The following is a 26,922-nucleotide window of genomic DNA, read 5'->3' on the forward strand; positions in this document are numbered from 1 at the left end:
TTCGATGCGATGTAGTAGACCTTTTTGATGAGTGATTGGACTCTTTTAATCGCATATTAGATCGCCTCCTCATCTGTCCCACATATTACTTTCCACATGTGAGTGGAAATTAATAAACAATCCCAGTCCTGTACGTTTCCTTCATGTACTTTTGATTGATAACGCAAATGACACCATGGGTGCTATAACGTAAAATGATTCCAAACTGTTTTGATTCCAAACTCCTGACGTCAAATTTACGTAACCACCGACGCAAGCATCGGGCGGTGACCCGCAGCGTTGTCTGAGCACCCCAATCAAACACTCTGCTCCTTTATAGGAGGTCATATTTGTTCGCTTTCAAAACCAATAACATTGTCTACACTCAGCGGTTTTTCTTATCTAATTGGCTGACAAGAGGCGAGGAGCCCGCTCTAGTGGAGAGGGTTTCGATGGGGCCGAGCCAGCACAGTGAAAATAGATAACCGCATGAAGAAGGTGATGCTAGCTTCTCCGATAGGTCCACTTCGCCTTACTTAGCTTGCGGTGGCTGGTCGAAAATTGCGGTGGCGTGCAACGCAAGAATAAGAATGCCGCTAAAACGGATCCTCAGCAAGGAAGAGTTGGCAGAGCGATGTCGTATGCATGCCCAAAGGGCTCGATAACGTTTTACTGCCATACGAACAGGTTTATCATGCGCAAATACATGCTCACCGGCAAGTGTGAGTAGCGAGGGCTTCAGCGATCGGTGGGCAGCCATCTTCTATTCCTTTCGGAACGGGGCAGTCTGTGGCTATTCAGTAAAATTTTGAGTTTTGTTCGGCATATTAATGCATTTTTTCTCGTACACATCACTTTGACGTGGTGAGTTTTCGTGGTTTTGTGAGGTCGCGTGACAGACAGGCGACGTGGGTGTAGCCAGAAAACATTGGACCAATAGCAGAGGGCTTATGGCGAGAAGACGTCGAATCAAGAATGATTATTTTTCTTTTGTGTGGTTTATTCATCCATAATCAGTGTGTAGAAGTTATATCAGATGGGGAGCTATCGCGGTTTTCGTGACGTCGCGTGATGGACAGGGGATGTTGGGAGTGGCCCGAAAATGTTTTACCAATCGTGGAGGCTGATTGCAGAAATTAGAATCAAAACATTTTGGGATAATTTTACGTTGTAGGGCCCCATATCGCTAATATTTTAGAAATATTACGGAGGACAGTTACTTCCATGGTGTAAAAATATTAGGAGAGGCTCTCGCTCAGCGCGTGTCAAGGCTATCTGATTACTTCGTAACAGGAACGAATACAAACAACTTGATGCAAGCAGACTAGACAGAGTTATACACACTTTCTTTCCGTGCTCTCAAGATCGAAGTTTGCAGGAAGATAAAGACTTGAAGAAAAGCTGTACTTCGCTGATGAAGCCAAGGCCCCTTGTTGAAAAATAAATTCCAGTATCACTCTTTGTTTCGACTACTGCTAGCCATTTCTTTTCGTGCCACACTCAGTACAAAATAACCAAATGTTATTCCGGTGTTCTAATTGAAAGAAATTGTGCTATAGTTTAAGAAAGCTACAATTACAATCCTTGGCTTGAAAGCAAAATTAATTGTTGGCATTAGTCGGTTCTGCCACTTGAAAATGTAATGCTGCCGCAATAAAAATAACCTGCAGTTCTTGTGGTTGATTTCAATAGAAAGGTGAGCTCTAATGACGAAGTTTGCACGGGCTTTCGTGTTCTTAGACCTCACTGCCACACGTTTATTCTTTCGTCCACATTATTTATTCGGAGCACCACCAGTTAAGTCACGTGCGAGCCAACATCTGAGTGGTTCCAGCATCATTATTCCAAGTACGAACCAATTTAAATTCACCCGAGGAAGAAAAAAAGAGTCAGAATCTACAACACACAAACATAGGCGCAGCTGCCACAATGGCGATAGGCGAGTTTCTCTTGACTGGTTAACATCCCTGCCTTCCTTATATCCCTCTCTCTCTTACGCTCGTTTAGTCTTAATTTGTTGCGCTATCCACAAGTATTATTGCGGAGTTTCGGCAACTGTAAGCGAATGTAATACTTATAGTATTTCTGATAGCGCAAATGTCATTATCGTGGCACAGAGATTATATCAACCGGCTAGGGTTGCCCCATCACTATGGCGTTGCGCTGCTGGCTGGACCCGCGGTAGATCGAATTTTGATGTGGACGAAATGCACACACACTCGTGTACTTAGATGTCGGTGCATGTTAAAGAACTCTAGGGGGTCAAACTTAATTTGGAGTACCCATCTACGGCATGCCTCATAATCATATCGTGGTTTGGGCTCGTAAAACCCCAGAAGTTGATTACTATTATGATTATATCAGCTGAAGCTCAGATTAAACAGAAAAATGCTGTTGTTCTGGGAAACCACCAGGGAATGTCTTGATGGAGAATATCATTCTTTCTTCATCTCCAACGCATCGCGAGATCGGTGTGTTTATAACCATGCATCTTGTTGACAGTGCCAGTGTTTGCAAATAGCGAGTGCACTGTGACGGATCGTGTGCAGAACCCTATAGTTAGAGATGGCGTAGGTTCAGCCAAAGAGAGCAGAAAAATCCAATCACCATCATCTTCCACTTATCCGTCCGTTAGGTTCAGCCAAAGAGAGCAGAAAAATCCAATCACCATCATCTTCCACTTATCCGTCCGTCACATTGAAAGGCAATCTCCAGAGGCGAATATTGTAAAATCTGCCACGAAGTATTATAAAAATTGCTCTTTCGGGACACATGTAGCGGCATTTGCCGTGTATATATATATATATATATATATGTGTGTGTGTGTGTGTGTGTGTGTGTGTGTGTGTGTGTCTGTGTGTGCGTGCGTGCGTGTGCGTGTGTGCGTGCGTATAGTTCCACTAAACTAATCCAAAAGCTCATGCGCACATGCCACTCCAAGATGACGGTCACTTCCCTGGCTTACACCGAACCTCGGGATAGCGCGACGTTACCGTCCTTCCAGAACAAGAATCTCTCTTGACCTTTGTACCGTGACGCTCAACTAACTTCTGCGTAAACTGGTTCTTCCGTTACTCGCAGCAGCCCCAGCGACGCGCGGTGGATTTGGACGTCCCGACGTCCGCCTCACAGGGCTCTGACTCGAGGACTCCGGAGCCGATAGCATCACGGCCCCGGATGATTTCGATCGCACCGCAGGTGCACGTCGTCCAGTGGGAACGCAGCGGCGCGTCGGCCACCACCGAAAGGGAAGAGTCGCACTCGAGTCAGTGGGCGGTAGCCTGATCATTCTTCTTCCTTGCTAGAGCAGTGCGACGTCACCAGCAAGCGGAAAAGGAGGCGCAAGCACAGCGGCATTTTAAACCACTCCTCATAACAAGGAAACAAGCGCACAATGCGGGGCGATACATTAAAGAAGACAGGCACTTCTGACAACTGTATGTGACAACTGTACACATAGAGTTGTTAAACCATTAAGAAACAGAAAAACACCACCCTTGACTAAGGTATGGATAGAATTAGTATAACGTTGTGTGTGCTCCTTCATGTATCGTGCGGTCTTACTGTGCTCTTTCCTCCTTCATAATCACGAAACAGTCACCTAGTCAGTCAGTACCGTGGACATCGTCAAGTGTGGCCGTCTTTTTTTTGTATTATATGCAAGTGTTTAACCTCCCGAAGCTGTACAGTTGATTATGAGGGACACCTTAATGGAGGGCTTTTGTACACGAGTGCTTTTGCATTTCGCCGCTGTCGAATGGCGGCCGGCGCGGTCGCTCAGCTGCATAACATCATAGCCACTTAATCGCGGTGGCGGGTGCGCTCACTTTTCTTTAAAGCGAAGCTTTCTTTGCCTCTTCTTCCGACGTTGTGAGCGCTGCTGTGATGGTCTTGCCGTGCGTGCCGCTGGGTTTCTTGCCAAAACACCAGATGGCGCTCGCTTCCGCGCATCCCGGCCGGCGCTGCCGCGGGTCAGGATGCCATGTTTGTGCGCATGGCACGTTCTGCGCTTGCTTTCTCATGCGAGAAAAAAATTTTGTTTGTTTTTTTACAGCAGATCTGTTAAAGCATCGCTTAGGTTGGTCTCGTAGTCGTGCGCAGCATTGCCGAGCTGGGAGAGAGTGAAAACAGAGGAGAGGAGGTGCATAGAGAGAAAGAAAGAGACAGACAGAGAGCGAGAGAAATAAAGAAAACAAAACGAACTTTCTTGGCGAAGCGGGATTGGAACCCGGGTACCCACGGTACTAAGGTGCGCGTCATAACCACTGCGCTATACACCCACGTTTGCAGAACATGTATTTATGGGAACCATATGGTTGCATTGTAGCGACAATTGTAACACAACTTGCTATGGGTGAGAAAAAGAGAAAATGAGAGCGTGAGAAAGAGAAAATGAGAGTGAGAGAGAGAAAGAAAGAGAAAGACTGAAACAGAGAAAAACGGATACAGACAGAAAGAAAGAGAGAGACAGATATAAAGAGATAGTAAGAAAGAGAGAAGGAAAATATAAATTAAACTTTCTTGGCGAGGCCGGATTTTAACCCGAGTACTCGCGGTCCGAAGGCGAGTGTCATACCCACTACGCTATACACGCACGCTTGCAGAGCTCCGCTGTTTCATCTGATTTCACAACCGTCGAACTGGATTTTTTTTGCGACGGAGTGCTGGTCACGTATGCAGAAAGAGCACGTAAAAACGCACCAGCGAAATGGCTCCAAAGCGGGAACTCAGCGTCGAGGACCCCAGACCCGAAAGAAGCGCCGCGTAGAACAGAAGCGCTTTCGCTATGCAGTGAAACGTGGTGCAGACCGCGAATGCATGTACGCATTGTATACATACAGTTTTATAATATTGAATTGAATTACGTGCAGCCCCATAATTCCAATAAAGTTTAACACTTCTGCCACATTGTGATGTGCCATGTCAGGCAATGATAATGCTCAACTCATTCGCCATCAACGTCACCGCTAAGTATCGTCAATCAAAGCAAACAGCTCAGAAAGCTTCGCTTACATCGATCCCAACAGTGCGTGGGATCCGCCAATTTTTCTTCCCAACTGTCACAGTCTCGTCGCGTTGTCCCTGTCATCAACATATAGCAACTTGCCGAATGCTGTGTCTGTATTACCCTTACTACTTTCGTGAAGATTTTAGGCGACCAATTACGCACAGTCCGCTGCTTTATTGACTAAGTGCAGTTTCAGAGTACTGTGCGCGACCTATGAATCAGCCGCCGCGGGTACTGCCAGTCGAATTTGGCGCACGCCATACTGAAACAGTCTATGGTGCATGTCCTGATATCATCCATCCTGCTCCTCCACAATGAAAAAAAAAAACTAAACCCTGTGGGCAAACTGTTGTGTCCAGTAAATTTGTGTAACTGGTTGTGAAGAATGCTGGACAGATTGAGAGAGGGCCACCGTTGGCCATCCGCACTTCTGAACATCATCGTCATCATCATCATGAGCCTATGTTTATATCCACTGCAGGATGAAGGACTCTCCGTGCGATCTCCAATTAACCCTGTCTTGCGCTAGCTTATTGCAACTTGCGCCGGTAAATTTCCTAACTTAATTACCCCACCTAGTTTTCTACCGTTCTCGATTGCACTTGCCTTCTTTTGGTATTCATTCTGTAACTCGAAAGGTCCACCGGTTATCCGTCCTGCGCATTACATGGCCTGCCCAGCTGCTTTTTTCCCTCTTAATGTCAACTAGAATATCGGCTATCCCCGTTTGCTCTCTGATACACACCGCTCTCTTCCTGTCTTTTAACGTCAGGCCTAACATTTTATTGCGATAGCAATTATATGGACACTCCAAGCGCATTACTGCCGTCGCCGTCGTCGTCGCCCTAAGGTTCCGTATAAAGTCCAACGGCGAAAAACTCGTCGCCGCACGCCGTATGCTGTATGTGCGAGTGAAAGGCGCGAGCGCACGAGGAACGCGCGCTTTCACGGAGCGAACGAACGGAGGAGAGCTTAGCAATTTGCTATCGCAATTGATACTTCACCTTTCTGGCGAAACTGCGACTTTTTTCGTTCCGCCGTTCTTTGTGCGATCCTTAGCTTGTTCTCCAGCTTCTTTGTTAACCTCCATGCTCTCCCCCTGTGTTAGCCCCGGTAGAATCCAGTGATTGTACACTTTTCTTTCAACGACAGTGGTAAACTCCCAGTCAGGATTTGGTAATGCCTGCCGTATGCACTCCAACCCAATTTTATTCTTCTGTAAATGTACTTCTGATCAGGGTCCCCTGTGAGTGATTGACCTAGATAAACGTACTCCATTACAGACTCTAGAGACTAACTGGCGATCCTGAATTCTTGTTCCCTTGCTAGGCTACTGGAACATTATCTTTGTGTTCTGCATATTCATCTTTAACCCCGCTTAACACTTTCTCGACTAAGTTCCTCAATCATTTGTTGCAATTCGTCTCCCTTGTTGCTGAATAGGACAATTTCATCTGAAAATCAAAGGCTGGTGAGATATTCGCCGTTGAGCCTCACTCCTAAGTGTTCCCGCTCTCAGAGCTTCTTCTAAGCATGTAGTCAATAGCATTGTAGAGATTGTGTCTCCTTGGCTGACCCCTTTCTTCATAGGCAACTTTCTAATTTTCTTGTGGAGAATCAAGGTAGCTGTGGTATCCTTGCTGATATTTGCCAAGATTCACTTTTGAATATACATATCCGAAGTGATGACACAGGCAAGAAACGAGCGCGAAGATGGACCGCACGCTCGAACAGTCAATATAGGAACGTGCTAGTGCATCGACGGATTACAGCCAGGGCAGCAACAGCACATGTAATAACTGTAGTATAAAAAGTGCTTGCAGGCTCACTATCATGTCTCCAACCAAGATTGCGTGAATAGCCGTAGCCAAGAGTGTGCACAATGGTAGACATAGTTACTCGTTGCCGACCATAGCTGTAAAAGTCAAATTCGCTGAATGGGTTTGGCCTAAAACACAAAACTTTGCTGAAACGGGATACGGTAATGCGGCCGCAGAGTGCGAGTAAACGTTAAGAGGGAACACGAGTGTAGAGCAGCAGAGAGAATCCGAAGGTAACTGGCTGGTGAATGCATGCTGTATGCACTAGCACCGGGCTTGCTGACTTGTCTTTGTCAAAAACAGGCCCTGAGTGCTTATGCGTCATAGCTGTCCGGAGTAGCGCAAGCAAATTTCGGGTTGCTGGAGAACATCCGAGTGATGAGGACGAACCGACCGCCTGCCTCTTGAATTTGTCCGGACGCAACAGGAGGCCAACTAGATATCCCGGAACCATGATATCACGCACGAAGTCACATCGCCGTTTTTGAAAACAGTTTTAGCGCATAATGTGAACGTCTTCACGTGCTTACTCACGTTAAAGCCCTTTTAATTCACCTAAGCGCATAGATTATAGTGACGGCCTGCTACTGTCGTATTTTTTTATTTACAGGATTCACCGCGCTGTATCTTATCGTATAACTTGAAATGCTGCAGTTCACAGGGTTTTTTTGCCTTCATTGACCACAATATCGTCTCTCGCCAAATTTATTATCTTCTGCGGAATCTATTGGCAAACATCTGCCACACGGTCAGATCAGAGCAGCGTTTTGTTCAGTCTGGTTTTGTGTTTCTGTTCACCCGTTTGGTTATTATTTATTGCAACTAGACGTCAATGGAGGTCAACAAGGGGACTCAGAGGAACAGAAACATACCTATCGGAGACGCTAGAGAGTATCGGACGTAATTGCCACGGCCCCGATGAGTTATTACAGATGATTACGTACGCATCCGTCCGAGTGATGCCCCTCCCATTTCAACTTCCTTGTGCGACACTCTACCATAACCCAAGTGCGGGTTACACGTCTAAATGGATGGATCACTTAGCCATAGACCATCTCGGCGTCAGTGCATCTTTTTGACGTCGCGTGGCGCTCATGCTGTCATTATGGCAGAAATGCAATTCATGTGTATGAGCTAACACGGCATATTTGTGATAGTGCGTAGCGGTTATCCTGAGTGTACAGAAACTATGTTCTTGGTGTGTTTGCTTTTGGTTTCTTTGCTCTTGCTGTGTTTCTTGGTGCGTTCACCTTGCAACCATTATTCGCGTCCCCACCCCCCACCTCTCTAACCCCACCTCTACAGCAATGCCTTCGGGCGATTTGTAGTATCATAATAATAAATGCATGTGAGCTTCGCATCAAGGCGCATGATTTTCCTATCAGCCACGGTAACAGCATGAATATTGCACGGCATGTAATAGCGGTAGTGACACGGTTATCTCTTAAAAACTTTTTAAGCAAAGCTTTATAGGCACACAAGTGTCGGCGGTGGTGGTGGTGGTGTCACGCTGAAAAGTAGGCCGATCGTGGTGGCAGTGCAGAAAGAGTCCAAGCTTAATGACCCCTGTGGGCTCGGGGACCAATAACGCACCCTTGAACTGCCCTTGTCACAATTCGGACCCAAAGAGACAAAATCACCATTCCTTCCCCTGCGGAGAAAATGGGGGTAAGTGAAGCTTGTCCGATTCTAGCGTCAGGGCTTCCGAAGGCCAGGCGAAACGTCAGCAAAAAGCCGCGGACCCCGAGTTGCGGTAGCTCGAAGTTGAGGCCAAACCTCAGCGAAGAGCCACCGACCCTGCGTTTAGGGCAAACGTAGCGGAACGCATGCGACAGTGTCATCTTGCCAAAAGCTTCGCTTACCCCCATTTTGTCGCCAGGGGAAGGGACGTGAATTTTTATGCTGTCCTACTACACTGCATTTCCTTACCGGTTGCATGGGATAAAGGTATTGTATCAGGCTTCTATAGTCAAGATCTTAAGTTACAATTCTCGTACAGGCCTCAACGTTGTAATGCTTTAAGTGGCGCCTCAACTTCGTAAAAAAACATTTGCGCAGAAAATATCAACGATGGTTGTGAATGTAAGTAAATACCGGACGCTCTAAGGAAGCTGTTCGCTCAAATAAAGGGATGGTGCGCTGGACAGTGCACCATTTGTAGTAGTGAGGATAGTTAACTGCAAAAGGATGGACAGTTGGGCGAGTTGGTACGGTAACATTGTCTTGGTTTTAGCGCGAAAGAACACGGACGGTGGCAGAAGCTATTCTTGGTTAGCACTTGTCCTGTCTTCTGCCACCGTTCGTGTTCTTTCCCGCTAAAACCAATAATAAGATAGTTAAGTAGCGTTTGTTGTTTCATTACGCCATTTCGCATAGAACAGAGCCGTTAACCAGCCCATCTGTAGCAGTAGCATAAGTGTACAACACGTGCGTCTCGACCGTTGCCGTAATAGTTGGCGTTCGGAAACGAACGCGCCCTTCACGTTGGAGCCTTTGTTCCAACCTTCGAACAGCAACCTCCATCCGCCAATCGCACCCCAACTAAGAATTCGGATGAAAGAGGCAAACGAAGCTATTGACTTTAAATCACCGAGAGCCGTGGGGCTATACGAGTATACACGTGTAACCCAAATTAGCCAGGCCCACTATGCTTCAAAAGGGCACTTCCTCGCCAGAACATGAATAAGCCTCCCCGGTTTAATATTTGTCCATTACCTCCCTCACTACTCTTACAGTTTATTACTGGCCCTCAGTTCCCAGCGTCTGCGGAGCACCTGACGACAGAGATGGTCAGACCTGCATCGTAGCCGAGGGTGTTAAGCATCTCGGGATCCGTTGAGGCATGCATTGAAACCAAACCAACACGCGAATGCTCTCGAGTAAAGCTAGCTAGCAGGACTCATTGTTAAACTATCAAGCATTCCATGAGATAGCAATGGGCTTAGCGAAGTTGCGGCTTAGGGAACTAATGACTACTTCCACTGCTTCGGAGGTCTTTCGGAAAAGAGGGAATGCGGAGTAGGATTTTTAATTCAAAATGTCACAGCGACCAACATTCATGATTTATATTAGCATTACTAAAATGATATCAGTGATTTTAATAAAGAATAATATGATATCTGTTAATATCACAACAGAGATGTGAGCGTTTTGGTTTGTTTTCTTTTGGGTGCTTGTATGCTTGTATTGTATTGTAATCCTGAATGCTCTGTTGTAATTTTACCCCTCCTGCTTGGGCCCGCATGGGCCTGCAGTATTTTGTAAATAAATAAATAAATAAATAAATAAATAAATAAATAAATAAATAAATAAATAAATAAATAAATAAAAATAAATAAAGGTAGTACATGCCTACGCTTCAACGTCCAGTCATGATAATGATATACTATAGTTCTGTGAGGAGGTTGAATACGCAATGTGAAAGGTTCAAACTCGTTATGCAGTAGTGTGCGACTTTGGTTCGAAAATGGGGAAGAACCAGGCTCAGGAGGAGGCATTTCGAAAGTATGGCATCGGCTATAGGAATATTAGTGGCAATATGATAATAGAATTTGTGTAAGAAGTCTTAGTTAGGGTAAAAGGCCGTAATCACAGGTTAGTGAAGTGAAGGATTGCTCTTAATTTCAAGAGAGAAAGAGCGAACTTAGTCAGGAATAGGTCAGCCTAGAAGCACTTAGGGGAAAAGCGGGCGAATTCAGCCGAGTGCTCGTGTATGAGTATGAGGCTGCAGAACAGGAATATGGTGGTAGCACAGAAATAGTGAATGAGACAATAACCGTATTTCCTTCAGAGGCCGCAATATAAATTGGAGGTAAGGCACCAAGACAGCAAACAGGCAGCCCGTAGCAAGTAACACAGGATCAAATAAACAAGACAAAGCATGAAAGTGTCAAACTCCAGAGATCCCATAGAGTTTACTGAACTGTCAAAACAGATAAGCCCGAGGAAAATCTACCATATTTTAAATTCTAACATCGGAACGATAGAGTCCAGCCGCTAAAAATAGATGAGAGGGTAGGAGGCCAGCTTCAAAGCAGAAAGGAAACAGGGCATACGAAAGGTCAACATATATGCAATGTAGATATGCAGTGCAGTGCATATATGCAGATACGCGCACTAAAAGATGAGCAGGGTAATGTTATCAGCAATTTCGTTGGCATAGAAAAGGCAGTAGAGAAATTCTATAGGGAGCTACACATAACGCAGAGCAACCACATAACTGCGATTGGTCGTAGTGACAATTTGGAAAGAAAAGTACAATATCGTGTACCTAGCCTTGCGGTTACGGGTGCTTTGTAGAACATTTCCAAGGAAAAAGCGGCAGGAAAAGGAAGAACAGTCGATTGGAACAAACATGTCGTGGTATCATAATCCGAGAATCTTGCGACCCTTTATTCTAAGCTCCTCAAGATTGAAAGGTGCCGGAAAAATGGACAATGGCCAACATCATACTAATCTATCAAGGAGCGCGTAAAACTTGAACATACGCTCGCTAGCTTGCTTTTCGTATTGTCCAAGATATTCACCAAAGTAATTTTCAATAGAATCAGGCCGGCACTTCGCTCAACCCAGAGGACAGGCTGGCTTCAACAAAAAGGTATCCCACACTGGTTCCCATCCCATGTCAGCAATCACGCAATTAAAAATTTTGCTGAGTGCAACCAACTACTGCTTATGACTTTGATACATTACATAAATGTGTTTGATTCATTATAGATACAAACAGTCATGGAGGCAGTGCGTAGTCAAGGAGTACAGGAAGCATGCGTGAATATCTTAGCAAATTTATACAAAAGATTTCACAGTTATCTTAATTCTTCTTAGCAAAAGCTCAAAAGTAACGATGAAGAAAGGGGTCAGGCAAGGAGATATAATCTCCCTAATCTCACTCACTGCATTAAAAAAACTGATCAAACAGAATGGGCAGGATTATGAATATGGACGAACAGCGAACACCTAAGCGATGCAGAAGAAGGAGAGAATCAAGAGACGTGTTGCCTTGCACGTAAAAAAAACGGCTCCGAGTTTTCCAATTTCACCTAGCAGCCTCATGCTCGGAGACACGCCATGTGAATTGCGTCCTCTGTTCATGTGCTCTGCAGGCAACTTGAGTTTTGAAGAGGAGGAGGAAGCCGACAGGATTAGAGGGTGAGTTGCATATTTACTTCGTTCAGTGCCGTCAAAAAATGTCGCGCATGCGAACATATATACACTGACTGCAACGAACCATTCAGTCTTCCAGGAATACACTTGAACAGTTGTCCTACACGTGTCTCTCAAAGCCAACATAACAAACTTTATCTGCACCTTCTCTGGCTACTTTTTCTGCCCTTATACAGCTGTTGTAACCATAAAAAGGCATTCCTTTATTTTACTCTGCAGAACATCCGGACATAGCTTATACTGAGAAGCCTAATAGGCATTTTCGAATAGAACAAGTTGCAAATGAATTGGTAGGAGGAATGCTGCCCATACCTTATAACCGCGGACCGGAGTTGCGTACAGATGTCCTTTTCATGATCTACGGCACACTAGTTCGATGTATTCAAGTATATCTGCGTCCATGTTTACAGTTGGAGCTGCTTACAGGTACTTTGGAACGCGAGGCGCTACGTTTAAATGCCAGCCTCTCAAAATTTCTCGCGAATTATATTTATACTGTGAACCCCTTGCCTTTTCACTTGGTTTATCCAGATTGTCCGAACGTTTCTAAATATGCTGGGTGTCCCAGGTAACTTGCGCCAAAATTTAAAAATATGCTAGGGCCATGAAGCTGGACAGAAGCAAGGCAATGTGGTTTGCCTTCGATTGGAGCAAGTCAGATTATGTTTTTGTATTTAGTCTAAGTAGACTGTCGCGGCAGCAGCATTGGCGTCGCGTGAATGGACAGTTTTAGAAATGAGGACCCAAGACTCTGGGTCCCCCTGCCGCGTTGGATAGGCAGCTGTTGGGTTTAGGGAAGCAGCAGAGTTTGAGAATTGGGTCAAACGCACATAGCGCTGGGTCAAGCTTGGGGCGCTGTAGTGGTGGCAATAGAAAGGTACTTCCAAGCAAAAAAAGAAGAAACGTTTTTCTTAAAAGAGAAAACGAACAGAATGTATCTTGCGTAATAAAGGTAAACAATAAAATGTAGTAACCGTAATCACTATGTTAGTCGCACGGCTCTCTTGGCTATCTCGCGATTTCTCTTCGCCCGCGAGGTTGACCCAAGACGGCTTGGGCACCCACGCTAGTTTTCAATTTTTGGATTTTGGGCCACCGCGAAAGCAGGAACCCAAGAATGGCTTGGCTTCTGCGCATGCGCACTTGCGGCCCACATGCGCACTTGCGGCCCACAATCTTCTTAGGTCGCCAAGCGGATTGGGTCTCCAATTATAAAACTCCCTAATAGAAGATGCTCGCACCCCTACGAGCAGGGGTGCTGCGCTCAGCACGCGCCAGCACCGGCCAGCATTCGGCAGATTAAGCCAAGTCTGAGACAGCGCTGTCGTTTCCTGTATGCTCTCTTCGGAGGCCTGTCGAGTCCGGGTTCGCACTGCCGCTCGTCGCCACAGTTTGGTGAAACCGGACGGGATCCAGACCATATGTTTCTGTGGCAACGACGACCATTGACCCGAGACCAACGCTACACATTTTACAGGCCAGAACCCTCCCGAGCAACGTGCTCAGCACTCATCATCATCATCATCAACATGTTTATTTCACCACGAGATACACAAGGTGAAAAGGGAGAGCCGGAGAGCCTGTCCCATCGCCGCCATCCGCCTCCCGCAGCCGTGGAACCTGCATCCCTCCGGATGGTTTTCAGGCCGAATAATAATTTCAAGTCGCTGGCATCCATTATCAAGCCAAAACGTTTCACTACACTGCTTCAGCGCTGTCACCCGCTGCATCGACGAAGTAGCGGTTGTGTTGAATTCCCTACTCTCTGCCACCGCCTATGACGACCTCAAGACAACCCTCTCGCAACGCGCAACAGCTTCCCAGCGTTCTTTCATCTAGTATATTTTCTCAGCTGAAGACCTCAAAGACCAACACGAGATCCACTGATGACGCCCTCGTGCGCGAATTGTTCCTGCAACGGCTCCCGGCTAACGTGCAGATGGTCCGGGCGATAGCTTCCACTATGGACATATGTGGCCGTACTCGCCACGTTGGCAGACAGTCATAGGAGTAGCCACCCAATCCATAGCAACTGCCACATCGTCTGCAGGTAACAATTCTACCGCGCAGCGTATCATTGCTTGCTCTTTGCCAGCAATCTTCTCTCGAGTCCCTGTGTGACCACCTCGAGCGCATCGTTTGTGCAACAGAACACCATGGCACGCCATCTCATCATCCATACAGTGTTAGTTCTAGCAGATCTCGAAGCCTAGACACGAACCGTTCAACCTCATTAACAACGTTTGGCTTTTGCTTCTATCATCGTCCGTTTTGGGAACGACGCTTGCCATTGCCTTCATCCCTGTACGTGGCAGGAAAACAGGGTCGGCCGACCTCTAGCAGCTGCGAATGATCCAGCCCAACCTAAAGTCACCTTTTCTACGTACCTTACAGACTCAGTATAACAGCCGTTTCTCGTCGACAAAGAGCCGATGTAAGCATAATTCCTGCTCAACGCTCCGACCACAGAGCGACACCACTGACCTTTTTGCAAGTCGTCAGCGGCACAAGTATTATAGTGATATCTGCACACTCCGTCGCCCTCAGCCATGGCCTTCGACGAGCGATCCATAGGATTTCCCTGGTTGCGGACGTCCGACGCGTCCCTTACTGGAGCAAACTTCCTGCACAACTACAGCCTCCTTGTAAACGTAAAGAGCCACCGTCGCATCGACTCTGTTACACAGCCGACCGTTCCCGGCGTTCCTGCATCGATCCGCAGTGTTCCACCACCGATCGCACACACTTCTACCATAGTGGAAGCGCCGTTTGCGGAGCTGCTCCGCGAGTTTCCAAGCTTGACGCGACTACCGGATAGAACACAACCGATACAGCATGACGTATGCCACCACATCGGCACCTCCGGCCCTCCGGTCCATTTCCGTCTCCGTTACTTGTCTATGAAAAACTGAGGAACGCTCGCGTGGAGTTTGAATACATGCTGGCACTCGGCATAATCCGCCCTTCCTCCAGTCGTTCGGCATCGCCAGTTCACATGGTGCCTAAGAAGTCTGTGCACTGGCGTGCATCTGGTGATTACGAGGCACTAAACAACACAACAGTTTCCTATCCCTACCCACTCGCGAGCATTCAAAGCTTCACTGTAGCGCTGCACGGCGCGACGATCTTTTCTAAGATCGATCTCATTCGCGCCTATCACCTGCTACCTGTCGCTGAGGAGCACACCCCCAAAACCGCCATCACCACACCATTTGGTGTTCTTGAATTTCCCCTGATGCCCTTTGACCTACGGAATGCTGGCCAATCGCTTCAGCGTTTCATTGATTCCGCCACCCGAGGCCTACTTTTAGTTTTTGCATACATTGACGGCCTCCTCGTCGCAAGTTCTTCCGTTCAAACACATCTGGAAGATTTGCTGTTGTTTTCTCACCTTGCTAGTCGAGTTATAAACGCCTGCCAAGAGCCACTTCGGTTATCCGGACCTTGTGTTCCTTGGACATCTGGGGGGGGGGGGGGTTATTCTGTAAGAGTCCACCTAGTGGACTGTCAACTTCGGCTGTCGCCATTGGCTCAGGTCTCGCGAGCGCGAAGGTGCGAGCCAGTCTCCTTCGTGCTCGTGAGGCCTGAGCCAATGGCGACAGCCGAAGTGGACTGTCCACTAGGTGGACTCTTACAGAATACCCCCCTGGTCCAAGCCAATGGCAGTCGACGACTACCATCCAAGATCTGCGTTATCGAAGACTTTCCACGATGCACCACAGTGACCAAGCTTCGGCGATTCCTCCGGGTTTGTGAATTTCTACCGATATTTTCTAACGATTGTACCCGAATTGTGGCTTCTGAAGAAGCTCTGCTTGGTACCAAGCGTAACATGGTTACGCTTGCACTGATGAGGCTGCTCAAACTTTTGCAAGTGTCAAACCCGCCTTCGTCATCACTACGCTGCTCAGACACCCAAAACCTGACACACCTACGGCAATCATGACTGACGCCTCCAACACAGCTGTCGGCGCGTTTCTGCAGCGGTTGATCAGTGGTGCGTGGCTGCCACTCGCTTTTTTGAGCAGGAAGCTGAAGCATGCACAGACCGGCTAAAGCGTGTTGCGCGCAAGCCTAAGTGTCCCGCAAGTAAAATCGGTGAATATATGTTTGAGGCCGTGAAGGAAGCGAGCGCCGGAGGAGGAAGGCGCCTGGAGGTGGAGACCAGAATCGCGCGGCTGGGGCAAGTACGACCGAGGCTCGCGCTGAGCGCACAGCAAAGCAACACCACCTAGAGGAAAGTCTAGGTGGCGTTGAGCGAAGGGAGGAAGAGAAAACAGGCGAAGTGTCGCGGAGGAGGAGGGTAGGCAGAGGCGCGCTTGGTTAACCTCCTCTGGTAGTTGCTACGGTTTCTGTGTGCGGAATGGACGTAGCAGGTTCGTCTCGTGATAACATCGTCCCCGCGTGCCGTTTTGCTATTTGTGCGAGTAAAGGCGTGCAACGGTGAGCCGACGGTAGCGGCTCAATCTCGCACGCACAAGGGAGGAAAGCGGGGAGGAAGCGCGCCATCTTCCCATCGAGAGGGGGGGGGGGAGCCTTCTACTCCGGCGGCTGCTGCGTATGGCGAGGCCGAGCGAGCCTTATCTTGATAAGGGGAGGGGGTGTTCTACTCCTGCTGCTTCTGCGTGCGGTGCGGTCACGCGACCTCCTTCTTGAAACCGATCTGCGATGAGGACAGTCTAGGCATCTAGGCGCACCAGGGGTAACTGCTGCAATGCTAGATTCTGTTACAGAACAGCCAGGCACTCGTGCCATGCATTTATAGGTGAGTTTATTCAAAGTGGCCTTCGCTTGGAAACTTCCTGCGGCAAACTGCCCGCTAAGCACTTTAACAGCGATGACGTCACTCCGCCTCGCCTAGCAAAGCGTCGCCTAGCAACGCCGAGCCTCGCAACAGCTGTGTAGGTGGAGCTAAGCCGTGACGTTATCGCGCGCGCCGTCGCTTTGTCCTGCTTTTCCTAGCCATGACGTCACCACGCCGAGCTCCCGCATAGCCGCGTCGCCACAGCTGTGGTAGGCGGAGCTAAGACGTGACTTCACCGCGATGATCCTTATAATAATAGCTCCGCGTCGCCGCTGCGGCGACAGAATGCCCCACGTCTCGACGCCAAGCACATCGCCCTGAGAATGGGGGCGACCGAATAAGTGCGTTACTCCCGAAGAAGGGGAAGCGCAGCTCGAAAACTGTCATGCCGCTACTCGAGAGTGAATGAGACGACTTCGGACCACGCCCGAGTATCTTAGCCGATCCGAGATAAAGCTAGGTGGGATCGACAGCTTCGTTGTTTGCACAGTCTTCGCTCCTCTAGTGTGAAGCTGCCACCATTTTTCAATACGTAAGCACTCTTTGGCGAGTACCCCAGCAAAATCTGTGTCACGCGACAAGTGTAGTGACTTGTATATGTACAAAAATGCGTAATTTGCGAAGTTAGGACATCTAACCGTGAGAATAGTGTAAATGTAGATGATTGGTAGCTTTATAAGCAACAAGAAGCAATTGAAAAAAAAATGAATCAAGAGAGTACCCATGTAATCAGATCTATCCATACCCATAGGATTATAGGGCTCCATAGAAATGCATGTGGAATGCTATAGTAGGGATGGGCGACCTTGAAATTTGGGCGTGGGCCTACTTTTCCTTTTTTGTGCTTCTAAGGATAAAGTATTTGAAATTAACTACTAAGACGCTATGTTTATAAGGTAAGCCCGACATTCAAGTGAAAGTTACGGCAGAACCCACCTCACGATGAAAGTGGACGGTAGTGCGATTATAACTGATACAACGTCGCGACACATCGTAGCGCTACCACTCGTAACACGTCATGCGTGAGGCGTGTATGCAACCTGCCTCCTCTCCAGAGCTTTTTCTCCGGACACGCTGTGCCGTCTAGGGGCAGCGCCGCTAGGTCGGCGTGTTGCGCAGGTGTGAATATACGCATATTCAGACAAGTATATTCAGACACCCAACAGCAGTAAAATTTTAAGGGGCTTTTTTTGTAATTGAAGAACGGTAAATTGCAAACGGCACATAACCAGTGACCCAAGTTGGCGTCGATGAGGTTGATTGAAGATTGGCACGTAACCAGTACCGACATACCCGGTGGCCCAAGTTGCGATGAAAGAGGCGCATTGGAGAGCAGCACATGCTCAGTGGCACATTCCCACTAACGCCAGTTGATATGAAACAGGTTCATTAAAGTGTTTCACATACTCATTGTAACATGCATGGTGAGTGAAGTTGGCCCGACGAAGTTGACGGCGAAGCAGTTAGAGGCAGTCAGACAGACATGGAAAAGCGCGTAATGTACCTTAAGAATGCCAATCGTGCTAAAATTCTTTGCACAACGGCCGATAATGTGTGTAATGATGCTCTGCCACAAAACAGCTCGAGGAGAAACAAATTGTTATGTGCGATTTCTTTTTTTTTTTTGGAATGCTAACGCTGATAGCGATTCGAGTGGCTGTGAAAGATATGCAATGAATCTCTGTTCTAAGCATGCGTGGTCTCGTCCTGCGTCGGCGCAGTATGTTCAAGCGGCTCAAGAACACCCTGCTGTTAGCCGTGTGCTTCAACTCGGTCTTCGGGGGCATCTCCAACTTCCTGCTGGGCCCAGCCACGGCTTCTCTCCTGGCGAACCTTCAGAAGTAAGCACCGCTTTATGCAATCGCATCACTCTCGCTCGTTACGCTATTCCGCTGTGAAGAGAACGGCAAGATGGCGCAAATATTTGCGCGAAGGCAGCTGCGCTTAAAGAGCTCTGTTCAGGGCACTATATCAGCTGGGTTAATCACTCCAATTTCTTTCGCTGTCTTTACGGCACAAACTTTGGCAGGTCTTTTACTTCACTCCAGAAGTCAAGAAATCACAAGTCCAGGCAGCACCATACGGCGTTTGTTGAATGAGACTTCACGCAATGTTTACAGTCACTTCTAGAGCATGTATTTTAATTTTTTTGTTCCACACGAATATGTGCAACTCAGCCTTTTAATTCATTTCGCTTTATTTCTTCAGAAAGAGAGAGAGAAAACATTACTGGAGAGTTCTGCCGGCTAAAAGCTCCTGTTAATAACTCCAACGAGGCCAAGAAAGTTGGAAACCAAGTACAGGGTAATTGAAAGTCTAGATAGACAATCAAGAGTCTTCAGAAAGACATTGAGTGAAACAGAGTGATTTGGATGGAAACAATGGAAGCAAAAAAAAAAAAACGTGGAGATTTGCAAGAATGGGAGAAAGAAATTAGAAGGTAAAATCTGTACTGTAACTCAAAGTGCCGTACCTTGCTATTTGACGCTCGAGCTGGTTGCCCAAGAATAAACATATACTGGAGCAAATATTAGCAACAAGATGAGGCATGTGTATGCTGCAGCAAAAATCCGGAGACCACTCAGCACATCCTAATGGAATGCGAAGGGATTCGCGCAGTGAGACCCGGAAGTAACGTACACCTTCCAGAAGCGCTAGGATTTATAGTGGACTGAAGCATCGACCGGTCGGTAGTCGAGATAAACAACAGACGTTTAGAGTATTGGTGGACAAAAAACAGAGGAGAAATTGATACGACCGGATCCGTTTCCGGCATAGGTAGCGATACAAGGTAGATACATAAGATTTCAGGCAAAAAAAAACATTATGGAGATGTATACAAAAATGCAAGAATGCAAAACATGTGCGTTATACCTGATTAAATCAAGCATGAAGGTGACTATTTGTCACCACCCCGTTTTAAAGGGGGTGCCAATAGATCATCATCATATTTATAATCATCATCACGTAATTGGGACGCGATTTGGCCCGGCCAATGGTCGGACGCGTACGGAGCTTCCCTTACCTGTACGCTGCGTGACATATGAGACCTGTTCGATTCACCTGCACCGCCTGAATTCAGTTCACGAGGTGCTGCACCCTACCACTCGTGTCAGTAGTGCAGCTATTACACCCTGTCAACCCCGCCGTTCACTTCGAAACGTCCAGAAAAGCAGGACTGGTTCACGATTTTTCTACACACTCTCTGCTGTCGGTGCCGACTTTGTGTAGACGTACGCGTTCGAACCAGCAGCGCAGCAGACGACGCTGGCACCCGGGCACAAGCGCTGGCAAAACCCCACTTACGCACTTATCTTGTGGCCACGCAAGTGCCGGGTGTATTTACGCCTCAGAAGTCAATCACACCTGCGGTTCCGAAACTCTCAAACATACGCACTCGGAAGCATTCTTCGGACAAAACAACGTCTGCACCGCGTCCGCACCCGACATTCGTTTCGAGTGTAGTGTTGTTTGCACCGCTGCAATCAAGCTGCACCGTTTCTGAACTTCTCGTGCACCGCCGTCAACTGGCTCGCAGTGATGCAGGCGAATCGAACGCACCTATGGCGCTTGTGGACACTTTCTAGATTCAATTTCGGAATTATACGATATTAAAAATAAGCAGATCTCATGGAAGGGTGGGAATCGATGTTATGCAAAGCGTTTTGCAGGTTGCTGGATATTCATGATCGTTTGAGATTACGCAGTTTTTCCTGGTGGACCAATTTGTTTAAGACGAACAGCTATGTGTATGACGCGAGCGTGTGTGTGACTGTAGCATCAAGACAACAGTGACTCCGGCGGCGGCTGATAGGTACAGGGTGCGCCGAGTGCTGATAGCTTAGTGTGCGTTGTGTTCTCGCCGCTTAGTTCGCGTTGAAGCGAGAGGCTGCACGAAGGCCCATTCGCTCGCTGCTGCCCCCGCACTTCGTCACTCCAACGTTTCGACAGCGAGTGTGCGCGGTCATCAAGTGTGTTCATGTTTGCTTGTGCGCACGTGACATCATGCTTGTTAATTGAGTTACTAGGCGAATGTTTACAAGTTTATGCGGCCGATAAAACCACTATCCTTACTTCGTATATCGGTCGACTAATTTGCTATCGGAATCGATACTTCGCCTTTGGGGCGAAACTGCGACTTTTTTATCACGTACCTGAACGTGTGACATCATATTTCTTAGGAAGCTAATTAGGTGTTTGTTCTGTTGCTGTTTCGTGTTACAATTCAACTCATGGCAGCCTGGAAAGGCGAAATCCAGAAACTCTTTGCTGTTTATTTACATTTTTCTGCATATTGAAACTACGATCTATTAACACATGCGGTTCTCTAGTATACAATTTCGTGGTGTAGTGCGTTCTACAAATATTCCTTTAATGTATATTTTAATAAATTTGTATGGAATGTGAAATGTTCAGTTTGGGACCTAAATAGAAAGGACAAGTAACGCGTTGTCAAATGAAACTTGCGCACCTGTTCATCTCATTTTTGTCATTACAACGGGCTGCAACTTCTGCTCTCTCAGTTCGGACGCTGACGAGCAAGTGAACTCGCTGCAGTGGTGCCTGGTGAACTTCCCGGCGGCGCTGGCTGCTTCGGCCTGCTCCTTCTTCTACGTCAGCTACACAGGCCTGTTCAGCTGGTAAGTCAAATGAGCGCTCTGGGAATAGAACTCCACATTAGGACGAACACTTTCGACAACGGCGTAGTTATTCCCATAAGGCCTCACTCAACACTGCGCTGTGTGTTCCTCCCCGCCACGTACCGTTCTTCGGCGCTGCTTTAAGTATTGCTGGCTATTCCACGTGTTTCTGCGATGAACACCCGAGATTAGTGAAAATAGTAGACTCGACACGAAATGTTAGTCGACATTATGATTACTTAAATGTTTATTTAGTGGTTTTACGACTCACGTTGTACCTGCACAATAGAGGCCAGCCAGTGCTAAACGCATATTATGTTGCTAAAATCTTTGTTGTTACCAGCAGTATCGACAAGTGGACTATAAATGTACCCTAAAATGAATTGCTGTTACATTGATTATGCTTTCCGCACAACATTTTTTCACATTGTGGAAACAGTGCTGCAAAGTGTTTCGCTGCAGAATTTGTGTATAAATTGCTCGGAAATGTTGCAAGGCAGATTGTTTCAAGCGAAATGCAATGTCTCAGCTACAGGCTGACTACAATTCTTCAATTAAAGGATGCTTGCTCAGGATATAATTGAATATACGTTTCGTGAAATTTTCTGAATTATTATATCTATTGGTGATATCGCGATTGTTATCAACTTCATCGGTACTATATAGCTGTGTCAGCAGCAATAGTCATTTTATCTAAATCATCTAGCTTTTATAATCTGACACAGTCGTCACCAGCAGACGTGCTATATGCTCTGTGTTTATTTTTAATTCAAATTTTTCTGCTTTAAATTGCCGGAGCACACAGCCTAACTTGTTCTGTTAAGGTGGACTACCTTAAGGCGTGGGCGCTACTTGCACGACAAATTGTAATGTCCAGCTTACAGTTTACTGTAATAGGGGGCAGTGTGTTCAGCCGTGCGGAAGGCGACATGCATTGCTAGGGTGGCTAGAAGGGGAGGTGTGAATACCGGCGGCGCTTTCCTGCAGGCGCGCGTGACCCCCTTGCGCACCGATGCCACCAGGGGAAATATGGCGCTACCGCTCGCGGCGCGGGAAGCATAGCCGCGCCGGCCTCGCCTCGCCTCCGTGCCTTCGCCGTCAGTTTTGGTCTCGTCGCCTGTTTTGTGGTGTTTCTCGCGATACATAGCGTGTTGCACAGCGTCGTCGTGGCATTGCCAATTGCCATCCTAGTATTATTCACGAGGCCTTTCACGCTAGCTCAATCTGATCACCACCGCCTTTTCTTTTCTTTTCTTTTTTTTTGTTTCCTCAGGTTTATCGTTCGCGACTTTATTAATGGAACTGCAGTCTTGATACCACGTCACATTCCTGCCCTCTCAGACGATGCCGTGCCCACAGTACTTCCGAACTTGCCAAAATACATTAGCAGGACTCTGACGAAAGAACGAAAAAGAAGAGATGTCTCACACGATCCACGGGTCCCAGGTTCGGCACGCAAACCACTCCGGTATAGGCAGTTCCGCCTACTATGACCCTGTATGCCTGGACTACATATTCGACTCTCTGAGTACGAATAAAGTATTATTATTATTATTATCTTACAAGAGAAGCGGCGCTTGTCTATTGACAAGATTGACCATGCATTGACTATGTGCCAATGCATGCCCACCGGCAGACGTGGAGGCTGTAAATATACAGCGGTATGGAATGCCCAGTCCAGTCGCAGAAGAATTGTTCATTATCGAGCTTAAGCGACCTTTGGAACTGTGGTCACTGCAAAAGTTTAAACAAAACATTGCTCGTTACTGAACTGCAGAGTTTGCATTGAACGAAATGCCGCGCCTGTTGTGTTAACCAAAATGGTAGTGTTCTTCATTGGAGAAGGACTTGCCAGCTGTGCATCTACTTGGCTGGGCAGCTTCACAACGAAACCGTTGTGGAATCTAAAGAACAAACAGAAGGGACCTTAGGGGCCTTTTATATCTATCAGTCTATCAGAACCATTCTACAAGCTGGTAAATTAATGCCCTTATTGAAAACAAACTCACTCGTTTGCATGCCAAAGCTGTGGCAAAGTTTATGCAGTTGATCAATTGGTGATGTGCCAAAACAAGCTGGTCAATTAATGTCCTTATTGAGAAAACAAACTCACTCGTTTGCATGCCAAAGCTGTGGCAAAGTTTATGCAGTTGATCAATTGGTGATGTGCCAAAAATTGGTTGCCTAGAGCATTCTGCTGCCCTGACAGCATCAGTTGAACGTTTTTATTGCGTAACATGGATTCATTTTTTGCTTAAAGGTGTCACTCAGCAGGGCACTGAGAATAAACTAAAAGCACTGAAATATTGCGTGTTGTAGATCAAATTTTCCCATAGTTGTTTTCCTCACTTAAATAAACTATTTTATGACCAGATCTGTTGCTGTCTGAAATCATAGTAAATTGCTTATTTGAGCGTCGAAAGGACATGCTACACGTCTTCAAGCGCTGGCACAAAGTGGTTTGTACGTCGAGAAGTAATCGGGTAATGACTGCAGTTTACAGGTCGTACGTAAGGCACGCATAGGGTGATTACTGCTGACCTCGACGACGACGGTCGCATTTTGAGGGAGTCGAAATGCAAGGCACCTGTGTGCCGTAAGTTGTGAGTGCGCGTTAAAGAACCCGAAGTGGTCGAAATTATTCCAGAGCCCCCAGCCCCTATGATCCTGATCCGGAGGGGAAAAAAAAAACGCGTTTGAATTTATCGACGCAGTGCGAACTGGGCCCGTAAAATCTCACAGGAGTAGTGATGTGGGCTGATAAAACGTTGATTTCATGGATAAAGACGTATATTCCATGACGCTCGCAGACAACGCGCGATACCCGAGGCTGGCGATGCGCTCATTTCGGTTGCGTGCCTTCCCGCGCCTCGGTCAACAGCGCCGCCCTGCGGCATCGGTGCGCTGAGGGGTCACGCTTGCGCCGCCGCCGGTATTCACACCTCCCCTTCTAGCCACCATTGCTTTGAAGCCGGAAGCTTAGGCAAGGTCCCGGATGTATGCGGCGGCGCTGCAATCGCATGGGCTGTTAGGGACGCGTTCTCCGTGTTGTGCGGCCGCTTGCACCAGCTTCTTCTTGAGTGCGAAAAAAAAAAGAAAATTTCCGGCTGCTCGAGCCTTGGAATGTTTTGCTAAAAAATAGAAAATTTCCGGCTGCTCGAGCCCTGGGATGTCTTGCTGCACTGCTCGCAAGTGAGAGGCAATGCCTAATCGGCGACGGCAACGCCAATGGTTTGCGCCGGGGTGTGACACAGGTTACAAGTGGACCAAATGCGAGTAACCTTCGCTCCTCGCACTGCCGAAGGACGAACAAAGAAGAAACCTCTCGGAACAAAACCTGCATTGCAAAAATGAGGGACTTGAGAGTTGCTCTGTCTACAAGTGTCATTTCGAACTTGTTTGCATCGTACGACATTATGTCTGCGTTATAGACGGGAAAGAGATAAGCATCCCGCAAAGAGAGCCGGAGTTGCTGCCCAGATACCGTGCCAAACAGGCCCCTACCAAACAGGCCAGGTTTCCAAGGAGACATCGAAGCCTGGAGCGCCATCAAAGTGGAAGAACTCTACGGTGCGTTGTGCTATTGCAAGAGGCCTTCAACCGAACAAAACTGTCACGGTGACACTGAAAATGAACCCTCTTCACGTCCTATGCCATTGCAATGTGACGCATCTGAACAAAAGCGATTTGAAGCAACCTCTCTGTTAGGCCTTCGCTCTTTGAATGTGCCTTCTCTACACTGCAGCTGTCACAATGTACCGGGCCACACTGGATTTGTGCACTGCAAGCTCAGAACGTGTCAAGTCCGAAGAATTTGTCTGTGAAAGGGTGTTTATCATTACAGGGCACGACACGCCTGCAGTCGCATACAAGCGCATCTCCACTGCTGCGTCGCCGAATGGGAATCATTCGGAGCTGTAATCAAGCAGAATACGTTCTTCTAAGTACTGATTCGCACCGGGTCCGCGCTGACGCCTTGCCAACGAGGAGCATGGCCATCCTGCAAGAAAGCAACTACAAAAAATGTGTATCTAGAATCCGAGGTGGTTCAAATCAAACCGAAATCGTGCACTGTGATGCTCCTCCCAGCTCGAGTGTTGCTTGCGATAATAAACCCATTAATCAATCCGTTCTTCTTCCTTCCGCCTTAAAATAATTTCTGCTTACGTGGCAGCAAGGTTCAAAATGAATTTAATGACATCGCACCATTCTTTTCATGAATCCTAAGCCATTGCTGTCAGGTTTGTTTGTGAACTGTGAAATGCGTGCCCGTTGAATTGCCCTATGATTGTGTGCACATATACGTTATGTCTTATGCGAACGTAGATACAGGGCATGCATCTTCACATCCGCCGAGATTTGGCACCTCTGTTTACCTGTGACAGAGGATGACCACAATATTTTAACACGCAATGCGCCGTCAGTTACGTACTGCCCGTGCTTCTACAACAACGCAATCTCATGCTTTCTGCATGAAGCGAAGCAGCAGCGAGCGCTCCCTGAACACACTGACAATATTCTAGTAGACTGTATCCAGGTGGCTAATTATGAATAGTCCAAAATTACCTGAAGTGATTATTAAAAAAATATTCCCGAAAGTTTTCGCTGGCGCGCTTCGATGCAATATTGGATCTTGTGATTTTACCGCTCGGACGCACTAAGCGAGATAAATTGCGTGGATGCGATGCACAAGCCCATGCGAGCAACAAACAAAATGAGTGAGCAGACGGCCGTGATTGGTGCGATTCGCGAACGTGGCTAACGGCCCTGGATCATCTAAAAGTAGCGAAAGGCCTTGCTCTCGCCGCCGAGCTACGCGATTGGAAGATACTCTCAGCGCACCACCTGGTTTATTATGCAGGAGGAGCTGGCATAGACAGGATGTGCGTCGCACGCATGCTTTTCAGTACTCAACCTGCCCACATGTTGGCGCCCGGATGTTCCCGTATTACCGTACGATAATAACTGCTGTGATTTAGCGTGGAAGCTTGGGCGTGTTGGTGATTCATTGGAAAAAACACAGCGCAAAAAAGACACGGACACGACAGAGCGACACGCACACAGCGCTGACTTGCAACAGTTTATTCATGAGGACATGAGGGAAGAAATATATATGGTACTGCCATGCGCAACATGTGAATAATTAGCAAAACACTGCCGCATCATTTCGAATGATGATAATGATAGTCACGTGCTGACAATGCACACTGGCTGTTCGTCATTGCAATGTTGTTAAGATATGCGATTTCCCGAGATGAAAGTGCAATAGAAGGTGAACTGACGCACGAGCTGTCAAATTTCCTCATGAAATCTGCCTCAATGATTTCACGTGTCAGCTGTGAATTATGTCTAGCCAGCACTTCGCTTTTGTCAAAGTAGGGCTTACACCCGTGATCACGGAAATGAATGCCCAGATGACCCTGTACCGTGTTGTACACGTTATTACGGTGCTCCCTGAGAGGATCGTTTATGCACCTGCCGGTCTGTCCCACGTACTTTTTTGCACAG

At 47.3% G+C, this 26,922-nt stretch overlaps 1 protein-coding gene across 1 annotated transcript in view; it reads left to right on the top strand.

The window, feature by feature from the left end:
• The window catches only part of LOC119443747 (uncharacterized), a 131,272-nt gene that overhangs the window by 87,302 nt on the left and 17,048 nt on the right, over window positions 1-26,922 (top strand). The window contains exons 11-13 of the mRNA XM_049663182.1: window positions 11,910-11,955; window positions 18,496-18,615; window positions 21,298-21,414. Coding sequence (XP_049519139.1) covers window positions 11,910-11,918 — 9 coding nt within the window. The 3' untranslated portion in view covers window positions 11,919-11,955; window positions 18,496-18,615; window positions 21,298-21,414. The remainder of the gene's footprint in view (window positions 1-11,909; window positions 11,956-18,495; window positions 18,616-21,297; window positions 21,415-26,922) is intronic.

This window comes from Dermacentor silvarum, chromosome 3, assembly GCF_013339745.2.
Source record: "Dermacentor silvarum isolate Dsil-2018 chromosome 3, BIME_Dsil_1.4, whole genome shotgun sequence".
Lineage (NCBI taxonomy): Eukaryota > Metazoa > Arthropoda > Arachnida > Ixodida > Ixodidae > Dermacentor > Dermacentor silvarum.